The sequence below is a fragment of the Dermacentor albipictus genome, chromosome 1 (genome assembly GCF_038994185.2).
Source record: "Dermacentor albipictus isolate Rhodes 1998 colony chromosome 1, USDA_Dalb.pri_finalv2, whole genome shotgun sequence".
In the NCBI taxonomy this organism is placed as follows: Eukaryota; Metazoa; Arthropoda; class Arachnida; order Ixodida; family Ixodidae; genus Dermacentor; species Dermacentor albipictus.
Genome location: NC_091821.1, coordinates 430,634,556 through 430,660,294, shown reverse-complemented (window position 1 = coordinate 430,660,294; position 25,739 = coordinate 430,634,556). Strand labels below are relative to the sequence as shown.

General features: G+C 43.6%; 1 protein-coding gene across 2 annotated transcripts in view; it reads left to right on the top strand.

The window, feature by feature from the left end:
* Positions 1-1,846: 1,846 nt before the first annotated feature.
* The window catches only part of LOC135908627 (forkhead box protein J3-like), a 44,080-nt gene continuing 20,187 nt past the window's right edge, over positions 1,847-25,739 (top strand). For both annotated transcript variants that reach the window (XM_065440476.1, XM_065440466.1), the window contains exons 1-2: positions 1,847-2,319; positions 2,913-2,987. In XM_065440476.1, coding sequence (XP_065296548.1) covers positions 2,011-2,319; positions 2,913-2,987 — 384 coding nt within the window. In that variant the 5' untranslated portion in view covers positions 1,847-2,010. The remainder of the gene's footprint in view (positions 2,320-2,912; positions 2,988-25,739) is intronic.

Sequence of the window (25,739 nt, the reverse complement as noted above, 5' to 3'; positions counted from 1 at the left end):
AATCATTTTTACATAATACTAAAATGATTCCGCGCCAATACCACGCGCGGTTGAGCAATAGAAGCAAAAAAGCCTTGCCGATCAGCGCAGCCGACGTGACGCGTGCCAGCTAGCGTTCAAAACGCGCGCGCCCAGAATCGAAACCGGAAGTGTGATTCAGGTATTTAATGCCGGTGACTTGGAGCAACGTTGGCTTGGAGCGCTACAGTCAATTCGGCCCATTCGGCCGCTGGGCTCTGTGGGAGTGACCGCTCCTGTTGAATTTCCTTCTCTATGGCCGTATGTTGATGGCGATCTGCGACGTGGCCAAAGTGCGCTCTAGGCGATCTGCGATGTTTGCAGAGTGCGCGTAGTGCCGGTATAAAAGATATAGTTGCGGATGAAGGGAAAGCTACGGAGTCAAAGCGCACAAGTGAGAGAGCGCTTCTGAAAAGAGTCCCGCGTTTTAATCCAGGCTGCGTTAGGCTGAGGAAGAGAAAACATAAAAACCTTATTAGCAACAGTTAAATAAGACCGAACACATTACCGAGTTTAAAAGCTTTACGTATTTTGCAGCTTTCCTCTTCCGTGTCGGGGCAAACGCGAAACCGTCGCACGTGGAAGCTGCGTCGATTCAGCATCTGTTCCGAGCTACGTAACAAAAGCTCTACTGTAAACTCTATCAGTTCTACTTGGTGCAGTAACATATGTGCGGCAGCCATGCGCCCGTAGATTTCCCTTAATTCACAGCCACAGAAAGTTGTCCGCGAGTATTGCTTCGTATGCTCTGTGCTTTCGACGTTTCGTTCGCGTTGAAGCGAGATATTCACGAAGGTCAATTCGATCGCTGCTGCTGCCGCGATTCCTTACTCCAGCATTTTGACAGTGTTTCCGCGCTCATCGAGTGATCGAGATTGGTTCGTGTTTACCTGTTCGCGCGTGACACCGTGCTTGTTAATTTAGTTAAAACACGTTGGCGGGCTAGTTAGTTTGAATCCATGATAGAATGCGTAAGCGCGACTGAACGAGGACGTAAGAAGAAACAGACACACAGAAACAGCGCTGTTTCTGTATACGCGTCCTCGTTCCTGCAGTCGCGCTTACACATTGTCTTTCTTAATTTAGTTAGTAAGCGAAGGTTCACAAGTTTATAGGGCCGATAAAACTACATATCCTTAGTTCGTAAACCATCTGCGAATTTGCTATCACAAACGGTGCTTCGCCTTTCAAACGAAAGTGCGACTCTTTTTTTGTTTTCCAAATGGTCCATAATGTTGTACTAGAAGAATCTCCTTGTAACATTTTCCTCTGTAACAACCAGTAATTGGGGCTGCCGCCCAGGCTTCCTACCCCTCCCCCCGCTCCGGGAGAAATTTGGGGAGCGTCAGGGGGCGATGAGATGTTCATCTGAGGGAGCGGGGCGAAGCACCCTGCGCCCCTCGTGAGTGAATCACTATGTTGTGACCTTCGGATATGCCCGCAAACAATCACGCTTATCCTTACGTGGGAAACGTATGTTCGAATGAAGTGAAAAAAAAAACTTTAATGTGTACTAACGTGTGGATTTATTCTGGCTGCATTAGCATTTGTTTTTCTAGTTTACCACTATTTCCCGAAGCCACTCTACTGATGCTGACTGTGATGAATCCAAAGCCCTTTCCATTTTATATATTAAACGATCAAATTACAAATAAACATTTAGCAAAGGCGCCGCGCAGCGCGGCTCGCAGCTGCTGCAAACGTTACGCAACGTCTAAAATCGGCGGTGGCGCCGCAGGCTGGCCCAAAAATTTTAGCTCTACGTCAGCGCCACTCAACGCGTAGCGTAAAGCGCTGTGTTTTACGGGCTGCAGAGCCAGGCCTAGCAGGGATCTGAGACCAGCGTCAAGATGGCAGCGTGTTAAGTACGAAACTCGTAGCGATGCCCCTTAGAGCCAGTAGTGGCATCTAGTTAGAAGTGTGTCGGCGCCTCGATTCCGTCCACGATAAGAGCGCCGGGCGACAGCCACGGCCGCAGAAGAGCGTGCGCTCATGGAATGGTCACCTCGCGCGGCTCAACGGGATAATCCGCGACGGCCGCTTCAGCAGCAGCCGCCGCCGCCGCCGCATCACCCGCTGGCTGGCGATGGGACGGTGGCCGCCGCCGCGACGCACATCTCGCGGGGCGGTCAGGCGGATGACGGCTCCGGTGGCCTTAAGCGAAAGCCGCCCTACAGTTACTCAACGCTCATCTCCTTCGCCATCAACAGTTCGCCCACCAAGAAGATGACGCTGAGCGACATATACACCTGGATCTGCGCGAACTTTCCCTTCTACCGCGAGGCAGGCACGGGATGGAAGGTAGGTGCTCGTCGACTGCTCGTCAACTCTCTTGGTTTCGGTCTCTCGATCGCCTCTTCGTGCCGTGGTCTCGGAGTAGAAAAGCGCGCACGCCCAGTATTACCCGCGGTCGAAAAAAAAAAAAACGATCGAGGGGAGAGGTACGGGCGCGCGTCGTTTCCAGGCGCCGACCTTGGCACACGGCATGAAGCGCTTCGCGATCGCTGCTGCTTTTGGTTGTCTGTGTTTTTTCCGCGCCGCGAAACGCGCTCGTGCGGTGTCGACCTCGAGTCGAGGACGGCGACTCGCCGGGTCGCGACTCGGGGTGCAACCGCAACTTCACGTTTGTTGTCGTACCCGCGCAACCATCTCTCCAGTGATAGTTGTCTGACCTTTGTGTTTACAAACGTTGGGGCTCTCCCGTGTCGATGTCCGCGCGCGGCGCGTGTTGGCGGCGGCGCGCTCGTCGTTCGGGCGCGCTGCTGACGACGCCGACGTCGAGGGTCCTTGACGTCGAGCTTCCGCCGCCGCGGCGGCGCATTGCCTTGAGCCGCTGGCGCTAACTCGGTCTTTATTGAGCATTTTCTCTTTTTTTTTTCTGTGCCTCCCTGCAGAACTCTATCCGCCACAATCTGTCGCTGAACAAGTGTTTTCACAAGGTACCTCGGTCAAAGGACGACCCCGGAAAGGTAACGTGTATTGATCATCGCAGCGCTCACATCTTTCTCTCTCGCTCTTTCTTTTTAATCCCCCTCCCTCCGCGTTGTTTTTTGAGGCTTTTTATATCGCTCCTTTTTTTCCCCTCCTTCACTGCCCCGGCCAGGGCGCAGGCGAGTTAAATCAAAACAAAATGAAGAACGGTAAAAATAACGACTGCTGGCTTCGCGCTGTGCAACGGCGTCGGAGAAGCCGGGGCTTCGACTGTCGAAGTGCGCGGACCGTGCGGCGCCCGCTTGCGATGCGATGCGAACCGTTGCACGTGCGTATGTGTGTACGCACGCGGGCGTGCACCGCGACGGAATTTGTGTGCGCTCTGTTCGCGAAGAGTCCGTTTGTGTGTACCCCGCGTGGCAAGCTCTGCTCGACGCGAGTTGTGCAATGCCAAGCAAAGGTTAGAGGAGGGTGCAAGTTGAAGAGCAGGCGGAGGACGCGAACGTCGCAGCAGCGAACGAAGACGTTCTTGGCGCGCGCAAGCGCCGCCGAAAACGCGCAACTGCGCGAACCAATGATTGTCGAGTCTCTAGGGGACGTTGTCGAAGAGCGATGGTGCGAAATGGATGACGCACGAGGCGATCGTCAGCGCTGCAAACATTGCCAAATGAAATGGAAAGGGACGCTGACGAGAGGGGGTGGTAGCGAGAGAGAAGGTAGTGTACAAACAACGCACGCATACCTTACGCGCTCAGCGGAGGCGGAACTCGCGCTTGCCTCCGCGCCTCGCTTGGCTGTTGCCTGCAAACACGTGCGGTCATCGCGACCTTGGATGCGAGCGCAGGTTTCAAGGTGGCGCGCTGTGCGCTCCACCTTGAAAAAGGAGCGTAGGATTGTGTCGCGAGTGCCCGTGGTTTATTTGTGAAAGCCGCGGGTAGCACGGCAAGCACCGAACAAGCGGTGTGCGGGTGTACTTGCGATTACAGTGGTCTGCAATTGCTGTCGTTTTCGGCTGCCGGAGTTTCAGGCAGAGAGGCTATACACACAGACACAAAAAAAGTACCATCTTCTTTCGACATTGGATGAGACAATCACATTACGTGACTTTTTTTTTTTCACTTCTGTAAAGCCCGTGAGCTGACCTGATTTGTCGTATGCACACTGTTTGATAGCTGAAGGCATGTCACACTAATAGGTACCTTCGCTTCAAGGAATGTGGAAGTTCAGTGATCTGACTCTTAGTGGTAAACGTTGGTACCTGGATAGACTGTATTTTGTTACCGTTGAGTTGGCAAAAGAGGTCAAGATTTTAAGATTGTGAAAACAGGCATTCCTTGCTTTTCATATGTCAGTTTTCGGGTAAAGCTGGCTTGTTAGGTTTGAGATGCTTTGGTTGGTTCGCATGCTAGCTCATTCGGTGCTCTTGGCCACTAGAGTTCTGTTCAGAATTTTTGTATTTGCGCAGCAGTATTTGTATGATTGTGTAAAACTCTTAACGGTTAAAATTAATGTAAAGAACTTGTGCAATAAAATTAACATAGAATCTGCTGTTGATAGCAAACTAGATTACATTTTAAGTCTTCTTGACTGATTGCTCTAGTAGTGATGGAATATGAGAATATTTTAGTTCGATACCTTTTCTAGACACGTTGGTGTCTTTCGTTATGGGTCAGAAATAATTTTACCATTGTATGGTTCTTACGTGAAGAAGACTTAAGTTTCCCCCTTATATAGAGATAAAGAATTATTTGTCAAATTACAGGCCTTTTGCTTTTAATGCAATGTCACCTTAAGGTTCTTGAGGACATCACTCAGAAACCTATTATTGAGAAACTCTACACCCTCTTGACACAGGTTTAGGTAAAGATTTTGTGTAGCGACTCTAGTAATTAAGTTGTGCGGGCTGTTTCGCATAATCTGGAGTAAGAAAAATCTGATCAGTGCCATATACATGAATTTTTGAAGGCACTGAGCAGTTTATATTGTCCTATATCACTCACAAAATTTAACCATTCTAAGTAATCTGTGTTTATCATCTTGGATTTCCAGGTTTTGTTAGCTCACAGTTTGTCTCAGTTAACTGAGTAACCGGTGCTTAAAGCGTCATCAAAGAGCAGTGCTAAAATAATTCAGACTGGTAAAGTCTATTTAGAAAAATGGTCGGTGGTTTATTATTAGCCCCTTTAGACATGGCAAACACATAGGCAACTTATTTTTGCCATTTCTATGCAGTGGTGGCAAGGAATAGACCATGAACATCAAGCTTAGGGTAAATTGAACAAGCTGCTTGCCTAGAAAACCTTTGTTTTCCTTTTGAGTGAAATGTATTGCTACAGACAACTGCTTTGGTGAAGTCACTTTGGGGCCACTGCAGTCCATGCAAATGGTATGATACTGATATGATGAGGCATTACGATGAGAAGCAATTAGTTTCATCTTTTTTCGGACTGGAATTTCTCTATCACAGCAGCTTTCTGCAAGCAAAAGCTTACGTTCCTGCCCCAAATTGTTTGTTTGTAACTTAAAACTCGTATATGGCTCTATAAACTTTTTGTCACTTTTTGGGTGCTACTTGCATTACAACCACTCACCAATAGTTCACTAGAAGCCACAATGATGTGAACACTTCGCCTTTTCATTCATGCCCCAATACTTTCAGATATAGCTTTCTTTCCCACGTGCAATTATTAGGATGTGTTAACAGGCACAGTTTCCTCATACTCATCTGGAGTTCGCGGACGCTACAGGAGGTGCACTAGTGTTTGCTGACTTTGTGTTAGAAAGGTGTCATATGTAATTTATTTGTTGGCCTTAAATTAATATGTATGCCGCTGCACATGATATGTCTCAGTATAGTTTACTTAATTTGCTTGTCCATATTCTCCATGTTTATATTGTTGATATCCAATTTCTGCTACAATTAAAATAGGTCAAGTTATGAATGAGTGAATGAATGAATGGATGACCCACCGTAGTAGCCATGTGGCTCTGGTGTTCCAGTGCCGAACTCAAGGTTGCGATTTGATCCTGGCTGTGGCGGCCACATTTTGATGGGGCAGAAAGGCAAAAACGCTCGTGTACTTCGATTGAGGTACGTGTTAGAGAACACCAGATAGTCAAAATTAATCCATAATCCTCCATTATGGCATGTCTCATTACAAGATTGTGACTCTGGCACATAGAACCCAAGAATTTCATTTAAAGTTTGAATGAATGAATGAATGAATGAATGAATGAATGAATGAATGAATTATGGGTAATGCACAGACATTTCTGACTGAAGGTATACTGAAATGAGTAGGTGAAGCACATTTTTCAAAATGAGGTTTTCACCGAGAAAGCTTCGTGTTCATGGCAGGTACTAATAGACCTTTTCAGACTAGCCAGTGCTACCTGTGGCACCTAGTAAATTGCGAGAGCTTTGAGAGTTGGTTTTCAGTTCTAGCTCTTCTGGCAGCGGTATGGGAAACCATCAGTATCTTGGAAAAACAGGTTTCTCACAGCAGATAGCCAGCAGCCAACTGTACTCATACAATGAGAACTGACAGACAGCCAAACTGACGACCAAGTAAATGGTAACGGCAGTTGTTGGATGTTGAATCTGTGGATGCTATCGACGTAAAAGTGTTGTCTTCTCTTGGTATTCTGCAAGTCGGATGTCGCACTTTCACTGTTGCTGTGCCACCCTCATAGCTTTTGTCATAGCTGTCAGCACTGCCATCATTGTTGTTGTCATCAGGCCAATTACCACTAGCTTGAGTTGCCTTCTACAAGTCTTTCTATAACATTTTTCATCTGTGGACACTTCTGTTTGTGAAGTTTGATTTTAATGTGACAGCAATGGCATGCCAGCATGAGAAACCAAAAAAAGAAAAGTGTTACCCTGGGCATCTATCTATGTAGTATCTATCATTTCTTTGTCAAGGCCCTTGTAATTAAGGCTTTCGGCTTTAGAACTGTTTGAATGATCTCTGCACTAACGCATACGGGCAGTGCTTATTTCTTGTCAAATCGTTTCTTACACTGTGGTCACTTTGCTCTTTTTGAAGTCTTGAAAATCGCACTTCTACATATGAATGCAGTCTCTTCATGTGTTTTTGAAGCACCATTCATGTCAGTGCCGACATTCTCTTATCACTGAACTTGTGAACAGCACTTTGCGCTCACAAAGAGACGCACATACTTTTGCATGGGCAAAAGCAGGCATCATGCAGTGGTGGTTTCTGCTCTTCTGAATGTTGACAAGAAGGGGGTGCAGCTTTTCAACAGGCTTTCTTTACATCAGAATGTGTATTGAACAGAGCACAAACACATCACTTCAACCTTGTAACGGACAATATAAGAATTTGTCAGTAATCCTTTTATGGATTTCTTTTGTCACTTTATGTGTCTTGGATGAATATTTAATTGAGATCAAAAACGTTTGAGATCAGCGTGTGCGAATGACTTTTGATTTGGTCCCCAACTTGGATAGCCACTATTTGCAAACCTGAATATTTTTTTAGTAGTGTTTTTTAATGCTTCACATTGTCAACTGTGTGCAGTCAAGTTTGAACCTTGAGGAAAAAGTGACTGTCATTATGGTTCTACTGGAGATAATGTAGTAAATCATGCTTTGTTGCACAGGTAGCCACACTTTCATACTCAAATCTGATCATTCGCACTCTAATTTAGCTCATACATGGCATCCAGCAGTTGTTATTGTTTGGCACCATACATGGACATAGGACTCTTGTGTTCCCTTTGGAATTAATCTGAATAAGCTTCACTGCAATATTATTTCATAAGTAGGGGCTCCATTGGATGTAACCACTCCTATTAGAAATAAAGTGTTTCTTTTGATCTGCCATTGCTGATGACACACTGTTCCAGTTCTGTCTCGACGGTATATAGGGGTATAAAAAGGCTTGCAAGATTGCTTTTTAAAATTTCATTTTGATCATGCACACGCACACAACCTCCAAAGTTTCAGTAGTTTGCTAACTACATATTTGATCCTAATGATTGTGCATGTCAAAATAGTGTATTAAAAGTAGAAGCACTGATGAAAGTGATATTTAAATTGTGTCGTGTACAACTTGAAACTTTTCTTGTTAAGATGAGGAACATAAACGGCTGGCTGTTTGCTTTCGCTATTAGTATGTCGTCATGTGGTGGTTTCAGTTCTACTGTTTTTATCAGTGTTTTAACACCCAGCATGTATGTCAAGTGGCTGGGTGGGTGCCTTGCCAAGTATGTTAGACATGAAATAGTTCGGGTTCTCGTATCTGACTTTCCTGCGGAGAGTTCTTGCATAAAGTCAACATTCTGAAGATTCTTGATCCCTTAAGCAGCTGTATGCTTTTCACGATTCTGAAGGTGCAAGAATGTGAAACTAAATTTGCAATGGACAGAATGATTTAGTGCCTGAAAGGGATGATGTTTATTGCAATGACAAACTTTCTAATGTTGTAAATATTAAGGTGTCGGCATTGTTTTATGTTGATGACAAGAGATGGCTGTTTATTATTAAATAAATATATATTTGATTCGATTAGATTTGCTTCTGGAACTGCTTCAGTTTGGTTCCAAAAATTGATACTATATTCACACACTCTTAGTTTGAAAGAAAGATGTAAAATACATCAGAAGTGTTACTTAATCTTTGTGAATTCATTGAAGAAAAAGTTGAGTAAACCATGCGTGCAGCATGTTTTGTAATGCACAGAGATAATATTAAAAAAAGAGAATTCAGTAAAAAATACTACATTAACAAATCATCCTGAATTTCAGGTAGGGAGAATCAGGTAGAAAGAATCAGGTAGGGAGAATAATGCGAAATGCCGTGGATTCTTTGAGCAGCACAATCATTCTATGGTCATTATATGAAATTCGAACCCTATAAAAGCCGACTACATATAAAAGAAAAAGTAAGTGTTGAAGTGCAGATTTTCATTCTTAAGTATTCATGTTTTGGCTATACTATTCTAAAGTGTGCAATATTCTCAATATGCCAGTTACAGCGTTAAACAGTAGGCATGGTAAATTTAATAATAGTTAATGTATACTGATTTACGATACGTTATATATATATATATATATATATATATATATATATATATATATATATATATATATATATTCACTTCTGCTCACAAAATATAATGGGCCAATGTTGCCCATGTTGAGTGTGTTGGCTTTAGTGCTGCGATGACTCGTTCCAGTTTGTTAACATTTACTCTCTTTTAAAGAAAGCAAAGACAGCAGTTGCCACAAATCAATGAAGGTTTACCTGGGTTTCTTATTGTGGAAAGAACAGAGAACATGCTTTCTGCTTGGTTTTCTGGGAAGCAAGAGAGAACAAACTCTACACCACTTGTGGTGCCCGAACAAATTTATTGCGCGACCTTTGCAGTTAGTATTTAAAAGGGTTTAATCACTGTCAGCTGGCTAGCGGCAGTTCTCGCCATGGACAGCGCATGTCCACTCGGCTGATTGCTGGCACACATCCGCACATGCCATGACTGAATTCCTGGCAGACGCTGCACCGACTTCCACTCCACTGACTTCTGCTAACGATACTCCTCGATGGCTGCAGCAGGTGCATGAAGCAGGGCCACTTTCTTGATGTTGCTGCCATCTCAAGTGCCGACTGAATGGAGATGGCGCTTCCAGACCCCAGGCTGTGCAGGGAAGTTTGGTTCTTAAGGATTCCACCCACACCGTCACAGGTGTTCTTCCCGTGCCCGGTAGCGAAAATATCCACCTCGCGGTTATATACTTGGAGTGGCACGACTCGTACTGTTGGTACCTATTTTTAAGATGGCTCGCTGCACCATCGCTGATTTATGTTTCGTTTCATAGACGGGGGCTTTTTCATATAAGACTTCATGCATTCTACCTAGGGCATAGCAGGCGCGCTCTGCATTGTTGTACATGTTGCTTATGACAGCAAAGCTGTGTGTTGCTTTCCTTGTCGTGGCAACACAGGTGATAATGGAGATTTGTTTCTTGTGCCCATGGTATGATTGTGTTTCATATAAAAGGATTGTCCAGTTCTCTGCAAAATCAAAATGCAGAACAACGCTTCCACGCTGCTCGCACTTCTTCGCCTCGTGAATAGTGCGGTGTATGCCTTTGAGTGTGGTGTATGTATTCGTGAGGAGTCCATTTGGTCACCCATTTGCCGAGCTCTTTCACAAACAGGGTTGGAGACGATGTCTTCTTGATCAAGTTGCCGCTTTCCCAAACAGTAAATGTGACCCATTTGTTGTCGACCATTCCAAGACTGGCCAAAGTGAAGCTTTCACTCCGTAGGCAGTGTTCGCATTCACCTAACATACAGTCTGTGGTTGGGGAGCCGCAAAGACGCATTGCTTTCATGCCTTCCAATGAGATTTTCGTGCCAGTTACGTTCTCAAGCACGGAGACGCAATGGTCACAATAAATGCAAATAAAGGACACCATAAATGCAGGAGACACAATAAATGCAAATGCAATCCTCTTTTTGTGGTGTGAGCACCACCCATTTTGGATGCAGGCTGTAAAACTTTGACAAGGTGATGGCACTTTTGGGGTAAACTGCTTTGAACATATGGAATATCTCGCAGATAGAATGTGTCATAAACCGCTTTGAGACATACTCTCTCTGGCCTTTTGTGATGACTGACACAACGTCCTTGTTCAGGCCTTGCTAGAGCACCCAAGTTCATCCTTAGTGAAGTAGTTGGGTGCAGCTAGTACATCCGATGCACTTAACCTTGACCTTGTGTACGGATCAAAACCTGATTACATTCCATGCTTCTCGCTCCAATTTTGGGCCTTTCTGAGCATGTACGTTGTGACAACAGGGATTGCCTTTTGAACGCATTTGTGTTCAACTTCTGGTGGCACGATGATTAAGAGACGGAGGCGCTCTTGATAGGACCTTGAAGCCTCACATGCTTGCTTTTAACCAGCCTGCATATGCATGACATTCTGTCACAGACGGTTCAGGTGTACTGCCGCTTCCAGATACAGTGCTTAAAGTTAAACATATCTTCGTCACCAAGACACTTTCAATCTCGGCCCATTTTCTCTGTCCGTAAAATAGTCTGCTGCGTTTGTGAATGGAAGATGTTGGTTTCAATGGTGAAACATCAGAAGAAAGGTGGATGTACCTGTTCATGTCTCCAATCCTTTTTTCTTCTTCCTGAAGGAATGCCATGTCTGCGTCATTGCGTGTGTCGCTAAATGAAGACATGATTTCCTTGAGGTGCGTAACGCAGTGCTGGCAGACCTTGTCGGTGTCACAAATATCCTCAGCCTCTAGCAGTAGCTTCGCAGGTAGGCAACATCCAAAATGTTTATGCAATGGACATTTTTTTCTTAGCAATGTTCTTCTTGTGAATGCATAAATAATTGACACAGAATACTCGGACCAAGAAGACTGTACAGGTCTACGCCCCTACATCCAGTCATGATGACCAGGAAGTCGAAAGCTTCTATGAAGACGTGGAATCGGCGATGGGTAGAGTGAAAACTAAATACACTATACTAATGGGTGACTTTAATGCCAAGGTAGGCAAAAAGCAGGCTGGAGACAAGGCAGTGGGGGAATATGGCATAGGCACTAGGAATATCAGGGGGGAGTTATTAGTAGAGTTTGCAGAACAGAATAATATGAGGATAATGAATACCTTCTTCCGCAAGCGGGATAGCCGAAAGTGGACGTGGAGGGGCCCGAACGGCGAGACTAGAAATGAAATAGACTTCATACTCTGCGCTAACCCTGGCATCATACAAGATGTGGACGTGCTCGGCAAGGTGCGCTGCAGTGACCACAGGATGGTAAGAACTCGAATTAGCCTAGACCTGAGAATGGAACAGAAGAAACTGGTACATAAGAAGCCGATCAATGAGTTAGCGGTAAGAGGGAAAATAGAGGAATTCCAGATCAAGCTTCAGAACAGGTATTCGGCTTTAACTCAGGAAGAGGACCTTAGTGTTGAAGCAATGAACGACAATCTTGTGGACATCATTAAGGAGTGTGCAATGGAAGTCGGTGGTAACTCCGTTAGGCAGGATACCAGTAAACTATCGCAGGAGACGAAAGATCTCATCAAGAAACGCCAATGTATGAAAGCGTCTAACCCTACAGCTAGAATAGAACTGGCAGAACTTTCGAAGTTAATCAACAAGCGTAAGACAGCTGACATAAGGAAGTATAATATGTATAGAATTGAACATGCTTTCAGGAACGGAGGAAGCCTAAAAACAGTGAAGAAGAAACTAGGAATTGGCAAGAATCAGATGTATGCGTTAAGAGACAAAGCCGGCAATATCATTACTAATATGGATGAGATAGTACAAGTGGCTGAGGAGTTCTATAGAGATTTATACAGTACCAGTGCCACCCACGACAATAATGAAAGAGAAAATAGTCTAGAGGAATTCGAAATCCCACAGGTAACGCCGGAAGAAGTAAAGAAAGCCTTGGGAGATATGCAAAGGGGGAAGGCAGCTGGGGAGGATCAGATAACAGCAGATTTACTGAAGGATGGTGGGCAGATTGTTCTAGATAAACTGGCCACCCTGTATACGCAATGCCTCATAACGTCGAGCGTACCAGAATCTTGGAAAAACGCTAACATAATCCTAATCCATAAGAAAGGGGACGCCAAAGACTTGAAAAATTATAGACCGATCAGCTTACTGTCCGTTGCCTACAAAGTATTTACTAAGGTAATCGCAAATAGAATCAGGAACACCTTAGACTTCTGTCAAGCAAAGGACCAGGCAGGATTCCGTAAAGGCTACTCAACAATAGATCATATTCACACTATCAATCAGGTGATAGAGAAATGTGCGGAATACAATGAACCCTTATATATAGCCTTCATTGATTACGAGAAAGCATTTGATTCTGTCGAAACCTCAGCAGTCATGGAGGCATTACGGAATCAGGGTGTAGACGAGCCGTATGTAAAAATACTGAAAGATATCTATAGTGGCTCCACAGCCACCGTAGTCCTCCATAAAGAAAGCAACAAAATCCCAATAAAGAAAGGCGTCAGGCAGGGAAATACGATCTCTCCAATGCTATTCACAGCATGTTTACAGGAGGTATTCAGAGACCTGGATTGGGAAGAAATGGGGATAAAAGTTAATGGAGAATACCTTAGTAACTTGCGATTCGCTGATGATATTGCCTTGCTTAGTAACTCAGGGGACCAACTGCAATGCATGCTCACTGACCTTGAGAGGCAAAGCAGAAGAGTGGGTCTAAAAATTAATCTGCAGAAAACTAAAGTAATGTTTAACAGTCTCGGAAAAGAACAGCAGTTTACAATAGGCAGCGAGGCACTGGAAGTCGTAAGGGAATACATCTACTTAGGGCAGGTAGTGATTGCAGATCCGGATCATGAGACAGAAATAATCAGAAGAATAAGAATGGGCTGGGGTGCGTTTGGCAGGCATTCTCAGATCATGAACAGCAGGTTGCCATTATCCCTCAAAAGAAAAGTGTATAATAGCTGTGTCTTACCAGTACTCACCTACGGGGCAGAAACCTGGAGGCTTACGAAAAGGGTTCTACTCAAATTGAGGACGACGCAACGAGCTATGGAAAGAAGAATGATAGGTGTAACGTTAAGGGATAAGAAAAGAGAAGATTGGGCGAGGGAACAAACGCGAGTTAATGACATCTTAGTTGAAATCAAGAAAAAGAAATGGGCATGGGCAGGACATGTAATGAGGGGGGAAGATAACCGATGGTCATTAAGGGTTACGGACTGGATTCCAAGGGAAGGGAAGCGTAGCAGGGGACGGCAGAAAGTTAGGTGGGCGGATGAGATTAAGAAATTTGCAGGGACGGCATGGCCACAATTAGTACATGACCGGGGTTGTTGGAGAAATATGGGAGAGGCCTTTGCCCTGCAGTGGGCGTAACCAGGCTGATGATGATGATGACTCGGACCAAGCTATGAGCCGCATGCATCGTGTGTGGTGAAGAGCTAGTCCAAGTAAAAACGTTTATACTGAACAGCAGCACACTCTTTGTCACTTTTACTGTGCCGCTGCCGTGACTGAGCCTCCAGAATCTCTCCCGATTTTATGTTCTATGAACAAGGCTGTCTAAAGCTTTGCACTGTGAAAACATGTGGGTCTGCTCATTATTGAAGGACAGTGTCCTTCTGGCACCACCAATGACCTCTGCTGTTCTCGACATGGGAAAGCACATCAGCAAGGTGCTGACAAAACATCATAAATTAGGCAACTTCGGCAGCCTTTGGCTCGGTCATGCTGCACTGCACATTTTTGGACAGCTGAAACACAAGAGTGAAGGTCGAGGTAAGGCAGGAAGACGCTATCTGTGAGCGACGCAGAGAGCATGCGATAATGGGAAACTAAATAAATGGCCTGGGAAATGACTCGGATAAGTTTTTTAGAAAGACGCAGTATGAGTCACACAAGGTGGTGCCGAAGAAAGTTCTAGTATCCATGGCAAGTAGGGGATGGTGCTGCTGGTACCACCATAACGGTGCTGCTGCTGATTATGGAAGTGCTTTGTCGCTTACGGATTAGCCTGCCTTGGCTCCGTTTAAAGGTGATTTACTGTGTGCACCAGGCAGGTTTTGGCAATGTCAGCCACAACATGCACTCGCGGTGTCTCCCATGCTGTTGACAAGCGAATAATGGAGGTGTAAGTGTGATGCTCACAGAGGTTCTAGGCTGAAAACTCAGTATGCGCTAGCATGTGCGAGGGTGGCAGCCCCCCAACTTGCACATGCTAGACACAAATAAATTATAACAATACATTTTTGTTGAAAACAGGCTGCCAGAGCAAAGTTCTAAAGCGGTAAAGAAATTAGAAGTAGATTTGTGTACAATGCAAACTGACTGACAACCAGCAGAGGTACTGAAGCCAGCATGCTCAACGTGGGCCACTCTGGGCTGGTATATTTTGTGAATAACGCAAATGAGGAAACATTGCACCCACATTTTGCCTGATATAAGCGGACTTCTATCCAAAATTTTTTCAGAAATTGGAACCAGATTTCCTATATAAAAAAAATTTTGAAAATGACTTTTTTAAAAACTTGTTTCTTTAACTATTTTTCTTCTTCTTTTGTGTTTCATGTAGAAAAATAATATAATAAATAAATGTTGCAAAGAGATTGTTCTATGTTCGACATTTTTTGAAGTTTCTGTGTGAAATAGAAAACACGCCAAGACAACGTTGCAAAATTTTTCTGATTTTGGCCATGTTTGGAATTTCTTTACATTTTTTTTTAGTTTGTGGACAGCATAAAAAAAGACGCATGGAACCAATTTACTAGGAAGCGTATTAAAATGAGCAGAAAGGGTTTTGACACAATGTTTTTAGTTTGCATTTAATTCGGCCGGGAAATCAGAAAATATTGTGGTAAGCAATAGGAGGACGCTTGCATCGCCACCTTCAAATATTCTTTTGGCTTACTGGGAAAGCTTCTCGTGAACAAAATTTCCGGTTCCATGCAGTGCAAATATGCTTACACGACATAAAAATCCAGGCGAAACAGAAATACCAAGCGGACATGCACTTTTGATCTCTCATGGAATCGCCCCATAGCTGTTTCCATTCTATCAACACGTTTCAAAAGGGCAAGGCACCTCTGACGCGTAGCTTCCTACAGGCATTTTGCCTGCCGCAATGAAGCCGTCGAGGATGCTCTGATCTTTGCGGAATTTTCTCTTTTATCACTTATCTTTCTTTGAGCGTGTCATTGGCATTAACGCCTTCCGCATCTCGACGTGCCATTGTGCCTGTACCATGGGCATATCTGCACATGCCACTAGCCTCTACTTAAATGTCATTTTAGCTCTTTGTCATTTAGCTCTTGAAGAACAGAGGTGCAGCTCTGCCATGACATTTGCGTTGGAGCTGTGTGTTAAAGGGCGGCTAAAGCATTGTCGTGTTTTCTTTTCTGAACCTTTACAGCTATTGGGCTGATGTGCGCGCCTTCTCTAAGCCAGTATTGTTTGTAAACTGAAGCCAGTTTATGTACCGGAACTAGTTTGTTATAGGTCTTGAAGGAAGCCTGTCTCAGAGCTGCAGTTTGAATTGTGGACCCTTGAATTTAGAAATGAGCACTTAAAGGGACACGAAAAAGAAAAATTGTTTGAGCTGTATTAGCAAATTTTTTTTCTGCTACTGTACAATAAAAAAAAAATTTGCTCTTTTGGTGAGAAGAAGCTTGGTAAGCCAAAGAAGTCGCAGAAACAAAAGAAGGGTGGCAATGCTGTCTTGAAGCTCTCCTGCACCATCTCACCATGATGTCATAAATGTTCACAGCACCTGCTCAAGTCTGGGTAATTATTTATTAGTAAAGGTGAATTGCATTGTATTCTGAAAGAGTTAAAGATTGTGCTTAGCTCGCTGAACCACAACAACCCAAATATGAAAAATATATCTTGAAACTCGTGATGTCAAACTGACACAGTGGTGTAACAAGGGTGTGGGGGTGACACCAGACACATGCCCCCCCCCCCCCTCTCTTCACCCTTCCCCCCACCCCCACCCCCACCCGAAAAAAAAAAAAAATATCTGGCTATACCACTGCACCGACATACCGGTGCTGAGGTTGTGTCGAGGAAATCAACATGGAGCATTGGTCTGCACTTTCTTTTCTTGTCTAGCAATCAACCTATTGCCACAAAATTAGCAAAGATATTGTTTGGAAAGAACACATTGTCAGTCTGAACTGATTTATAGTCTTTATTTAGTGTTACTTTCGTTGAACCCATCAGGCTTCATTACCAGCATGAGGGAAAAGAACAGGCATTGGAATCTGCTGTTCTTGGCATTCAGCACATTACTCCTGAGAACGCCACTCATAACTTCGCTAGGTGAAGCTAGGCACCCTCCTTCTATCAATGCTTTGCATATCTGTTCCCTGTCAAAGCTGCAGATAAGTGTTCCCCACCATTGTACTGGGGCAAAGAGAGTGCAAAATAGTAAGTCACAGATGAGAAAGTGTTGGTGCTACCAGTGGTCTTTCTTCATTCTTTTTTGGCTTTGGTGCTAAAATACAGGGCAACCTTCTTAATACGCACCTGGCGGGAAATTGGCATAACTACGCAATAAACGGGGCTGCTCACTAAATGTCAAGTACAAATTTGAATTTCTTTATGCACAGCGTTGAAAAAGAAAGGAAGAAATGTGAGACCACAGTAAATGTTACTTAAAATAAACACTAAAAGATTTAAGTTCTTTTTTATTCCCAATTTTTTTTCGCAAGTGGTGCACCTCTTCTGGCCATGCACGAGTGAGGCGGGTAGCTTGTTGCGCCAACACGATGACTGCGAGTTGCTTTTGTTTCTGCAAACAGTTTGCACATTTTGGCAGATAACGATGGTGCGTTTGCCTGTTAGATGCGTGCGGTATCCTTCCAAAGGCACCACACGTGATGTCATGCTCATTGCCAAGCAGACTGGTGGCGATCCTTACCACGTTATGGTTGGCGGTGATAGGTCCTGCAGCTGCACCTTTTGGTGGCTATGTTCTTTGCTGAGGCTGCCATTACACCTCCGTGATTTCTGATCCTTATCTGTATAGACCCATTACAGTGAGCAATCTGCACTATGTACCAGAGGCCGCCAAGGGCTCGCCGCCATTGAACGCCTTCTGAATTGAGAGCAAGCAGGCATCACCTGCCTACAGCCACTCCAGCAATGTTCCGCTGAGAGGCTTGAAATTGCTTAATACCATTTATTTAAAATGTTGAAAGGCAGAGGGAAGATGTGCTTTCTCGAGAACTGCGACAGAGACTTGAAGGTTTGGGATGAGACAGTGTGCAGTCTTCATCCATCTCAGCTGCACAAGGAGTGCCTGTATTTACAACCATTCTTTATGCACACCTTTCCACAAGATGAGCCGTACTGTATGTGCAACAATATTGTTGTACATACATGGCTGCAACAGCCCTACAAATCTACCTCTGTAGTTGCTAGAGTATAAAGAGTAAAAGCTATCATCATACTGCTACATTTGCTGTGTTCAGCCGATAACTGTTAAAATTGCAGCGCAGACAGAATGGATAAATGAAAGGGATACACTGCCCCTGCAGCTTTGGCCGAAGTCATGGGTTCTCTACCCACTCACTGCTCATTGTGGTAGCGTAGCCTGAGTACCTTTGTCTGCGCCATGCCTGCGGTCGCCGTGGCCATTGCAAACACGCGAGACAATGCTGAACAGAAGGCACTAAATGGGGGCCTCTGTGAGCAAAATTAGTGGTTCCCAGGGGTATGGTGCTGTAAAAGGTCCATAGGCATCATTGTACCTGCGCCAAAGGCAAAATCATTGGTAGACCAGTCTCTGACCTTTCAGAAAAGGCACAAGTTCCTTTATGGCACATAGCGATATCAGTGAAACTGTGAGTTGAGGTAGTGCAGTTAGCATCTATGCAACAAAAAAGTATGCATTAACCAGGCCTACGAGCCACTACAGCTTAGGCATTCAGCCAGTACATTATTAGGCCAGTACAACTTCCCCATGAGCCAAGGCATGATTGTAAAGCGTGTGCTAACAAATGCAAATGAAACATATTGCAGCACAGACCGGTTAATTCACAGTGCCAGCCCAATTCGTTCTTCCTCCTCTTTTCTCGAGTGATGGTGCCCACGCGCCTTATTCAAACAATCAAATACCACACGCGTGTAGCAATATTTCCAAGGAGGTTGGGTTGGGGATTTGTTGCGGCTACGTCTCAACCATTGGTACATTTTATGTGAGCACATAGGGTTTTACTGTAACAGCCTTTCACATCAGAAAGTAAAGCCAATGGAAAAGAACGACTCAGACCGCAGAATTGCCAGGCATGTGAAACACCTAAGGGTCTACATTTCAGCAAACTAGTGAAGTTACTAAAAGAGTGGCACTCAAAGCATTATTCTGAAGCAAATATAAAATACACGACAAAACAAATGGTACAGAAGCTTCAAGTGCAACATGTTCCACATGAGGAGGAAAACACCACTGTCATGTTATTGCATAATGCAGCAAAGAAAAGCGAGGTGAAGCATGGCATCTGCTCATAACCATTAAAAGGGCTTAGGAAAACAACATTTAAAAGAAAATTGCGGCAGGAACCATCTCATGATGACTCTCTATGGTAATGTATCAGCATTGAATCAATATAATGACACAATGTATTGCCAGCGTCGAAGCAAGTTATGTATGAGGTGTGTACTGCAGTGGAACTCCTCTTTTGTGCTTCTCTAAGAACATTCGGCGCCATCTAGTGCCGCTGCCGCAAAGCCTGTGCGTGGCCTCTGAGACGAGAAGCGTGGCGTGTAGGTGCCTGCGAATGCTGAGAATACTTCCCTCGCTTGGCCGCACACTCAGTGGCACATACTCAGTGACCCAAGTTGGCGAGAGGGTCATTGAAGAGAGGTGCATACCCAGTGCATTCATGGGTGCAGTTCGCTAAAGCTCTAGCGTGAAAGGCGTTCATTGAAAAGCGGCACATACCCAGTGCATTCAGGGTGCAGCCTGCTAATGCGTTGGTTTGCTGTCCTTGAAGAACCCTTGTGACATGGGTTCGCTCAGCATCGAAGAAATTTAGGGGATCTTTTTCATCATTGTACACTGGCACATTTCTAGTGGCACATACTAGTTACCCAAGTTGGCATCGAAGAGATTCATTGCAGGCCAGCGCAGACTGAGTGGCACGTACCCAGTACTCCGTGTTAGCGTCAAAGACCTTCTTCGAACTGTGGCACCTACCCAGTCCCGCATCTGCAGTGGCCCATGTTGGTGTGAAAGGTTAGCTGAAGAGTGACATGTATGTACACATTGTTACATACTCAGTGAGCCAAGTTGGTCCAGTCGTTCGAATTCTGTTACTTTCACACAGCAGACCGATGCGCTCACCCATTCCACCACTGACTACCCAGTGACCCAAGTAGGCAGGACAAGGGTTAGATACAAACACAGATAAATAACCCCCGGAAAGAGCATGGAGTACCTAAAGAATGCGAGCACATTGATGGGGCCCTGAACCACTTTTTATTGAAGTGGAGAAAGGCATTTGAAGTGAAAATAGGCTATTTCAGAAATTCCTTGCTGCAAAAAAGTACTTCAACATGTTGAGCACAAGCAACATGTCGTTAGGCCTGGAAGTACGTCCTTTTGTGCATTCTGTTTACCACCAGGAGCACATGTGCAGTGCAGTCTGCTTATTAAAGGGAACACAAAATTAGTATTTATGGTATGATTACGAGTCAGTTTTGACATGATAACCTCCTCAGTAATTTTTACTGACATAGATCAAAGTAAAGCACCAGATTAAGCACTTTTTTTGCTATGAAGTTGCTTATATGTTCAAGTTATATTGCTTTGAATTTACTAATTAACTGTTCTGTTTAAGAGTTCACCGTGCTGTACAAAAAGGGAATAAATGTCTCAGTAGAATGTCGTTGCATGGCCTTTTAGCAACAGCCAGCTCGATGCTCGCCTGGTCTTGATGGTTGCGGTAATAAAATTCAAGAGTATTGTTCGCTTCAGTAATCTTGATTTCAAAGTCTTTCACTGTGTGTGATTGTGAAGCAGGAGGACTTTACTTAGTAAGCACTGTCTCCATTATGAGCTTTTGATGCAGAGTGTAACTGAAGTTGACAGATGACAGGGACACTAAAGAGAAATGTGAGTTTAATTCGATAAATTGAACTTGCAGACTGTGATTGTATTTATGTTACTATGAATGGAAGATCTGGAGCCTTGACATGCTAGAAAGGAACACACCTCTCCGGGTAGTCTTGGAATGAAGTATGATTGCATCAAGCTTGTGGACTACATACGAAGCTTGACTTTAGATGGACAAGGATGCTTAAGGCGTTTGTGTGCTGCTGCAGACATTTACTGCAGTCGGTATTTCATGAAATACCGCAAGTATTAACTGCATGCTTTTTTCTTTCCGTATTATTTGGCATGAGGTGCAAGAAGGAGCGAGCTGGATAGTTGTGCTCGTGGCAGCATTTGTTGATGTTGGGGTAGTGCTTAAAGTCAGGGGGGGCCCGGGGGGCCTGGACCTCCCTCCAATTTTTAAGGAGGAATTCGGCCCACCCTTGGCAGGTCAACTGTAACCCATTCAACAAGTGTTGGAGGAGATTTTATTACCAGTTGTGCCTTGTGCAGGGCAATCCAAACTTTCCAGTTTTTTTATGAATGATACCATCGTGAATAATCGGTTGATGTGGCATGAACAAAAACAGGATAGCAGGTGCATGCATTTCCCTGAGGCACTGCACAAGTTGATATTCCCTGCGTACTCACCAGCTGCAATTTGTACATTGAAATACGAGCCATAAACTAATGTGATATAAAATTAGTTAGCTTAATTAGGTTAATGTTTCAATTAAGCATTTTGATTTCTCTTGGAAATAATGGCCGCCTCATCAAGTAAATTAGATCAAGGGTTAGAATTGTGCCATTTGCCACAGGCAATCGTTAAAGATTTGGTGCAGCAGAAAAGAAAAAACGAACAAAAAAAACACTATATATATGCAATGTTTGTTACAACACCGTAGAGTAGATGTTTGTTAATCCGACTCCACATATAAGATTCTTGAGTTAATTCAGCCACGCTACTAAGGTCCTGACCTGTGCCCATGATTTCTATGGGCCATAACTTTCATTATCTTGGTCCTGAAATTGGCTTTTACCCATTAATTAGAACTTGGCTGGTTGCCACAAATGCACCTGACCCCATTGTTGACTCAAATGGCGGCAGTGTCTGTCTTGGTGGTGCTAGGTAACAGTGAATACGTTGAACACAGATCATTCCTTGCTGAAAACACCAATTTTCGGCCTGCCATAGGAAGATTTTCAAGTGAAAACTGTAGCTTACAGTGAGTGATTATAGTATTTACCTGATTCTAATGTGCACCTTTCTTTTTTGCAAGAGAATTGGTCCTGAAATTGCTTGTGCATTGTCATCAGGTGTGAAGCCAAAAAAGCATTTGAGGTGTTCGTGGTGTAACGCTAGCCTAGCCATTGTCATTGCCATTGCCATCATAAGGTAGTGAAGAATAAAGTTCTCACGTAGCTTGATGGCGATGCACTGCTTTTAAGTCATTGGTTATGAAAGCTTATTCAAAAGATCAGTTATCTAATGTACTAAGCTAGCGACAGCGAGTCGCATCACAGGTTTTCTGTGCTCTGGAGAATTTCATGTGTCGTGGGATGAACTAGCAAGGTGGTTAGGTTACATCTAGGCTTCCATCTCATTTTTGGGAAGTCGTTTGATAAATGAGGGTTATTAAACATGCAATGGACCGTACGGAGAATGGCACATTGTGGTTCATAAACAGTGTTAAAGTGTAATCTGAGAATGATGATGATGGACATTAAGTGCAAATAAATTTCTGTTCTGTGAAGGTCAAGTTCGCTGGTTTTATAATTGTTTTGATTTCGAGAATTGGAGGCATGCTAAATTTTTCTGTTAAAACTATTCGGTGCATGTTACATTTATAGTACTTTGTTTAGAAGCTCTAATGCCATTTCTAAGTTAGTTTTTTCACATTGTTCGCCCCATAAAAACTGGGTCTGTGCTTGATTTGGGGTTGTGTTTTAATTGGGCAAATATTGCCGAATGAATCTGCCGCATGGCAGCATATTTTCTGCCTTTTGTTTAGTTCAACCTGCCGAATAACTCTTATCAATTTTGTTGGTCCCGTCAAGGTCGAATCACCAAAAGTCAACTGTACTTTTTGCATATTTGGGCAGTTTTCAGTGAAAGTAGGATCCTCGCAACATTTCAGGGTTTAGTCTTTTTTATATTTACAATGAAATGCATCTGTACTTATTAACAAATAAGATAAGTAGTTCCAAGCAGATGCTGTCAAATTTTAAGGGTTCACCGAGAATTCATGGTGAGAGGCTGGTGGTTGGAGGTTGGGGTAAGAATGATGACGCAACGGGGGTGTGCACTCACATTGTGGGGTGTGTTAGTTTCTAAACGGAAATTGTCATAGCTGTTAGAGAAGCACGAGCTGTCCATCTATACTACTGCCAGAAATGTCTTATTAACGGCTCTGTTCTCTATGGAATTATGCAGTGAAACAACAAATGGTACCTAAATATCCTCACTGCAAGAAATATATGGCTTCAAGTGCACCATTCCTTTAATAAAGAAAATAGCTGTCTTGAAGCGTTTGACTATTTGCCTACTTGACAATCATTGTCAATGGTTTCTGCACGAATGTTTCTTTTTTTTCTTATTTCTTTATTTTTTGTTATTTGTGGCTCACTAAGCTTTAGAGACTGGTTAGGCTGTTACCCGTCTACAATATTACCCATCTACAATAAAGAAAAATGGCTTCTTATTGGGAACAAAAGCTTGGTAAACCTGAAAAAATGCAAGAACTAAGAATTGGCGGAGACACCATCTTAGGGTTCCCAGACCAGCATGCTGTGAAATCAAGCATTTTGACATCCTTTACTAAGGCATAGTCAATCTTTTTTTTTTTTTGTAAAGAAGGATCACATTGCATTTTAAATGAGCTAAAGGCTCCACGTAACAACTTGCAAGAACTTTTGTGGGGCTGTAATGGTGCAAGCATGGCAAAATACCTTGCAATTCATGGCATTGCACTCATGCTCTGGTGCTGACATTTTGGTGTGAAATTCAAGAAGTAGCAGCTTGAACTTCACTTTCACTGGTAATCGTGCTTTCGCCAGATTAATGACAATAAGGCTTTAAAGCAATGGCTGGCCAGTCTAAACTAATTTAGTATTGCCTTTTAGTGTGCATTTAGCTTAGTCATTTCTATTTTATCCCTTTAATAAAGATATTTTCCTTATTTTTACTGCTTTTGCCCTAGTGCGTCCGTATGCATACTCTAGGTTGGGACTGTTCTTCAGTGCGGTTGAATGCACGTTGCGACGGATTTACCAGGATTTTGCAGGCCCCTCTGAAACATTTATGACTGAAAGTCTTTAATATTTTGCTTGTTCCTGCGGTTGGTGCTCACTCAAGTGCGGGTTGGCATGCGTGTTTGCCTGGCATTTTCTCATGGCATGCTTCAAATGCCGTAGCTCCTGTAGCACCTTGCTTGTCTCTGTCCTTAACTTTTGGACTTGCCATTGAAACTTGCACAGCCTGTTTGTGTGAAGAAATGCGTGCTAAAGTGCAGCTGTCACCAGAAATGTCACTCGCTGCGCTGCCGCCAGAACTATTCGGAAGCTGCTGGCACGCTGTGATAAGCTGCATGAGGTATGAAATCTCGTGGTGCGCATTATATCTCTATGAATGTAACGCTGATTTTTGACTTTCGTTTGTGTCTACATTTAACTACTAGCTTGAGTTAAGAAAGCACATTGCAGTAAGTTCAGCCACGCTCCCAACATAATGTCGTTACTTTATTTCATTTTTTTTGTTCCTTTACTTTCAACCTTCTGAGCCATGTGAGAAAGCCAATCACATGACGTTTTGGGATGAATACAGATGTACATATGCAGGAGGAGATCTGTTTGTGTGCGGAAGTGAGTGTGAAATGAAAGAAAAAGTCATTATTGGCAGTGTAAGGCGATGAATGCACTGTGGCCCTGCAAGAAGGTTGTAGGAAATTGCGATGGGCAGTCTGTTAAAGGAACTGACAACTGGCCAGAATGTGTTGTGAAACGTTGATGGAAATGAAATTACCATGATTTATAGTGATAGAATCCAGTGTGCATTTCACGATTTAAGTAGGAATTATAATTTTAAATTGGTAAAGAAAGTTTCAAAAACCAGTAAGTGGCAAGAGCTGATGGTGAAATCTTGGCACTTTAGATGTATTCAATGAGATTACTGTACGTAAGTCGACTGTTAAGTACATGATTATTGCTTAAAATTGCAGTGGGTATATTATTAGACACTCATGCATTATTCTGTGCTTCAGAAACCAAAACGCATGCGTGGCTTCGGCTACATGCTAAACTCCTTATCACGTGTAAAGGCATCGTTTCATTTTTGATCCGACTGGTTTCGTTTACCAAAGCAGTTAGACCTGCAAGAACACGTAGCTATTAGCGCAGAAATAATTTAATGATTCTGAAAACATGAATCGCAGGAACATCAATTTGACAAACAAAATCATACTTTTACAGCTATGGCCACACTTGTCATCTGCCTCCCACTAATGCTGGCGTATCATCGCTATTACGCTCACCTATCACCATTTTCAGCATGCTTCCAGTGAATGACTACATCCTCACTGCAGATAGAAAAGTTCGAATAAAAAAATGTTCCATGGTGTTTTTCATGTTAGCACTTCATGATTAGACACTCTGACTGGTAAGCTTTCCATGGCAATAAAAAAATAGGTACCATGAAAATTTGTTGTCAGTCCCTTTAATACCCTGCATGCCCACGCAGGCTCCTATGCATGGGCACATGGTACACAGGGACCTGTGTTGGCATATGTTGCTGTAGAGGGTTATGCATCGTGCCTCGGAAAGGCTGCAGCTATTTGTTTGCCCAGCTTAGTTTTCTGTGTTTATATTTTGGTAGTTGAAGCAAAGTAGTAAGAATGTATATTCATTATGTTAACTTATATTCATCTTGTAGGTTGTGATACTCAACCAATCAGTTCATGGAGAACTAGGAGCCTATGACTTGACAAAATTGACTGAAATCACCTGATGCTGTGAAGGAAAATGTAGCTGGCACACAATGGAGTGCACACTGCTTCTTTTAATTTTGTTAGCTTGCCACAGTGCTGAAGTATTAGGCAGACATTGATATTAACGTGTGTTCTACATGCAGTGCATATTATTTAAAAAAGTTGAAGCCTGCATTGAATTTCCC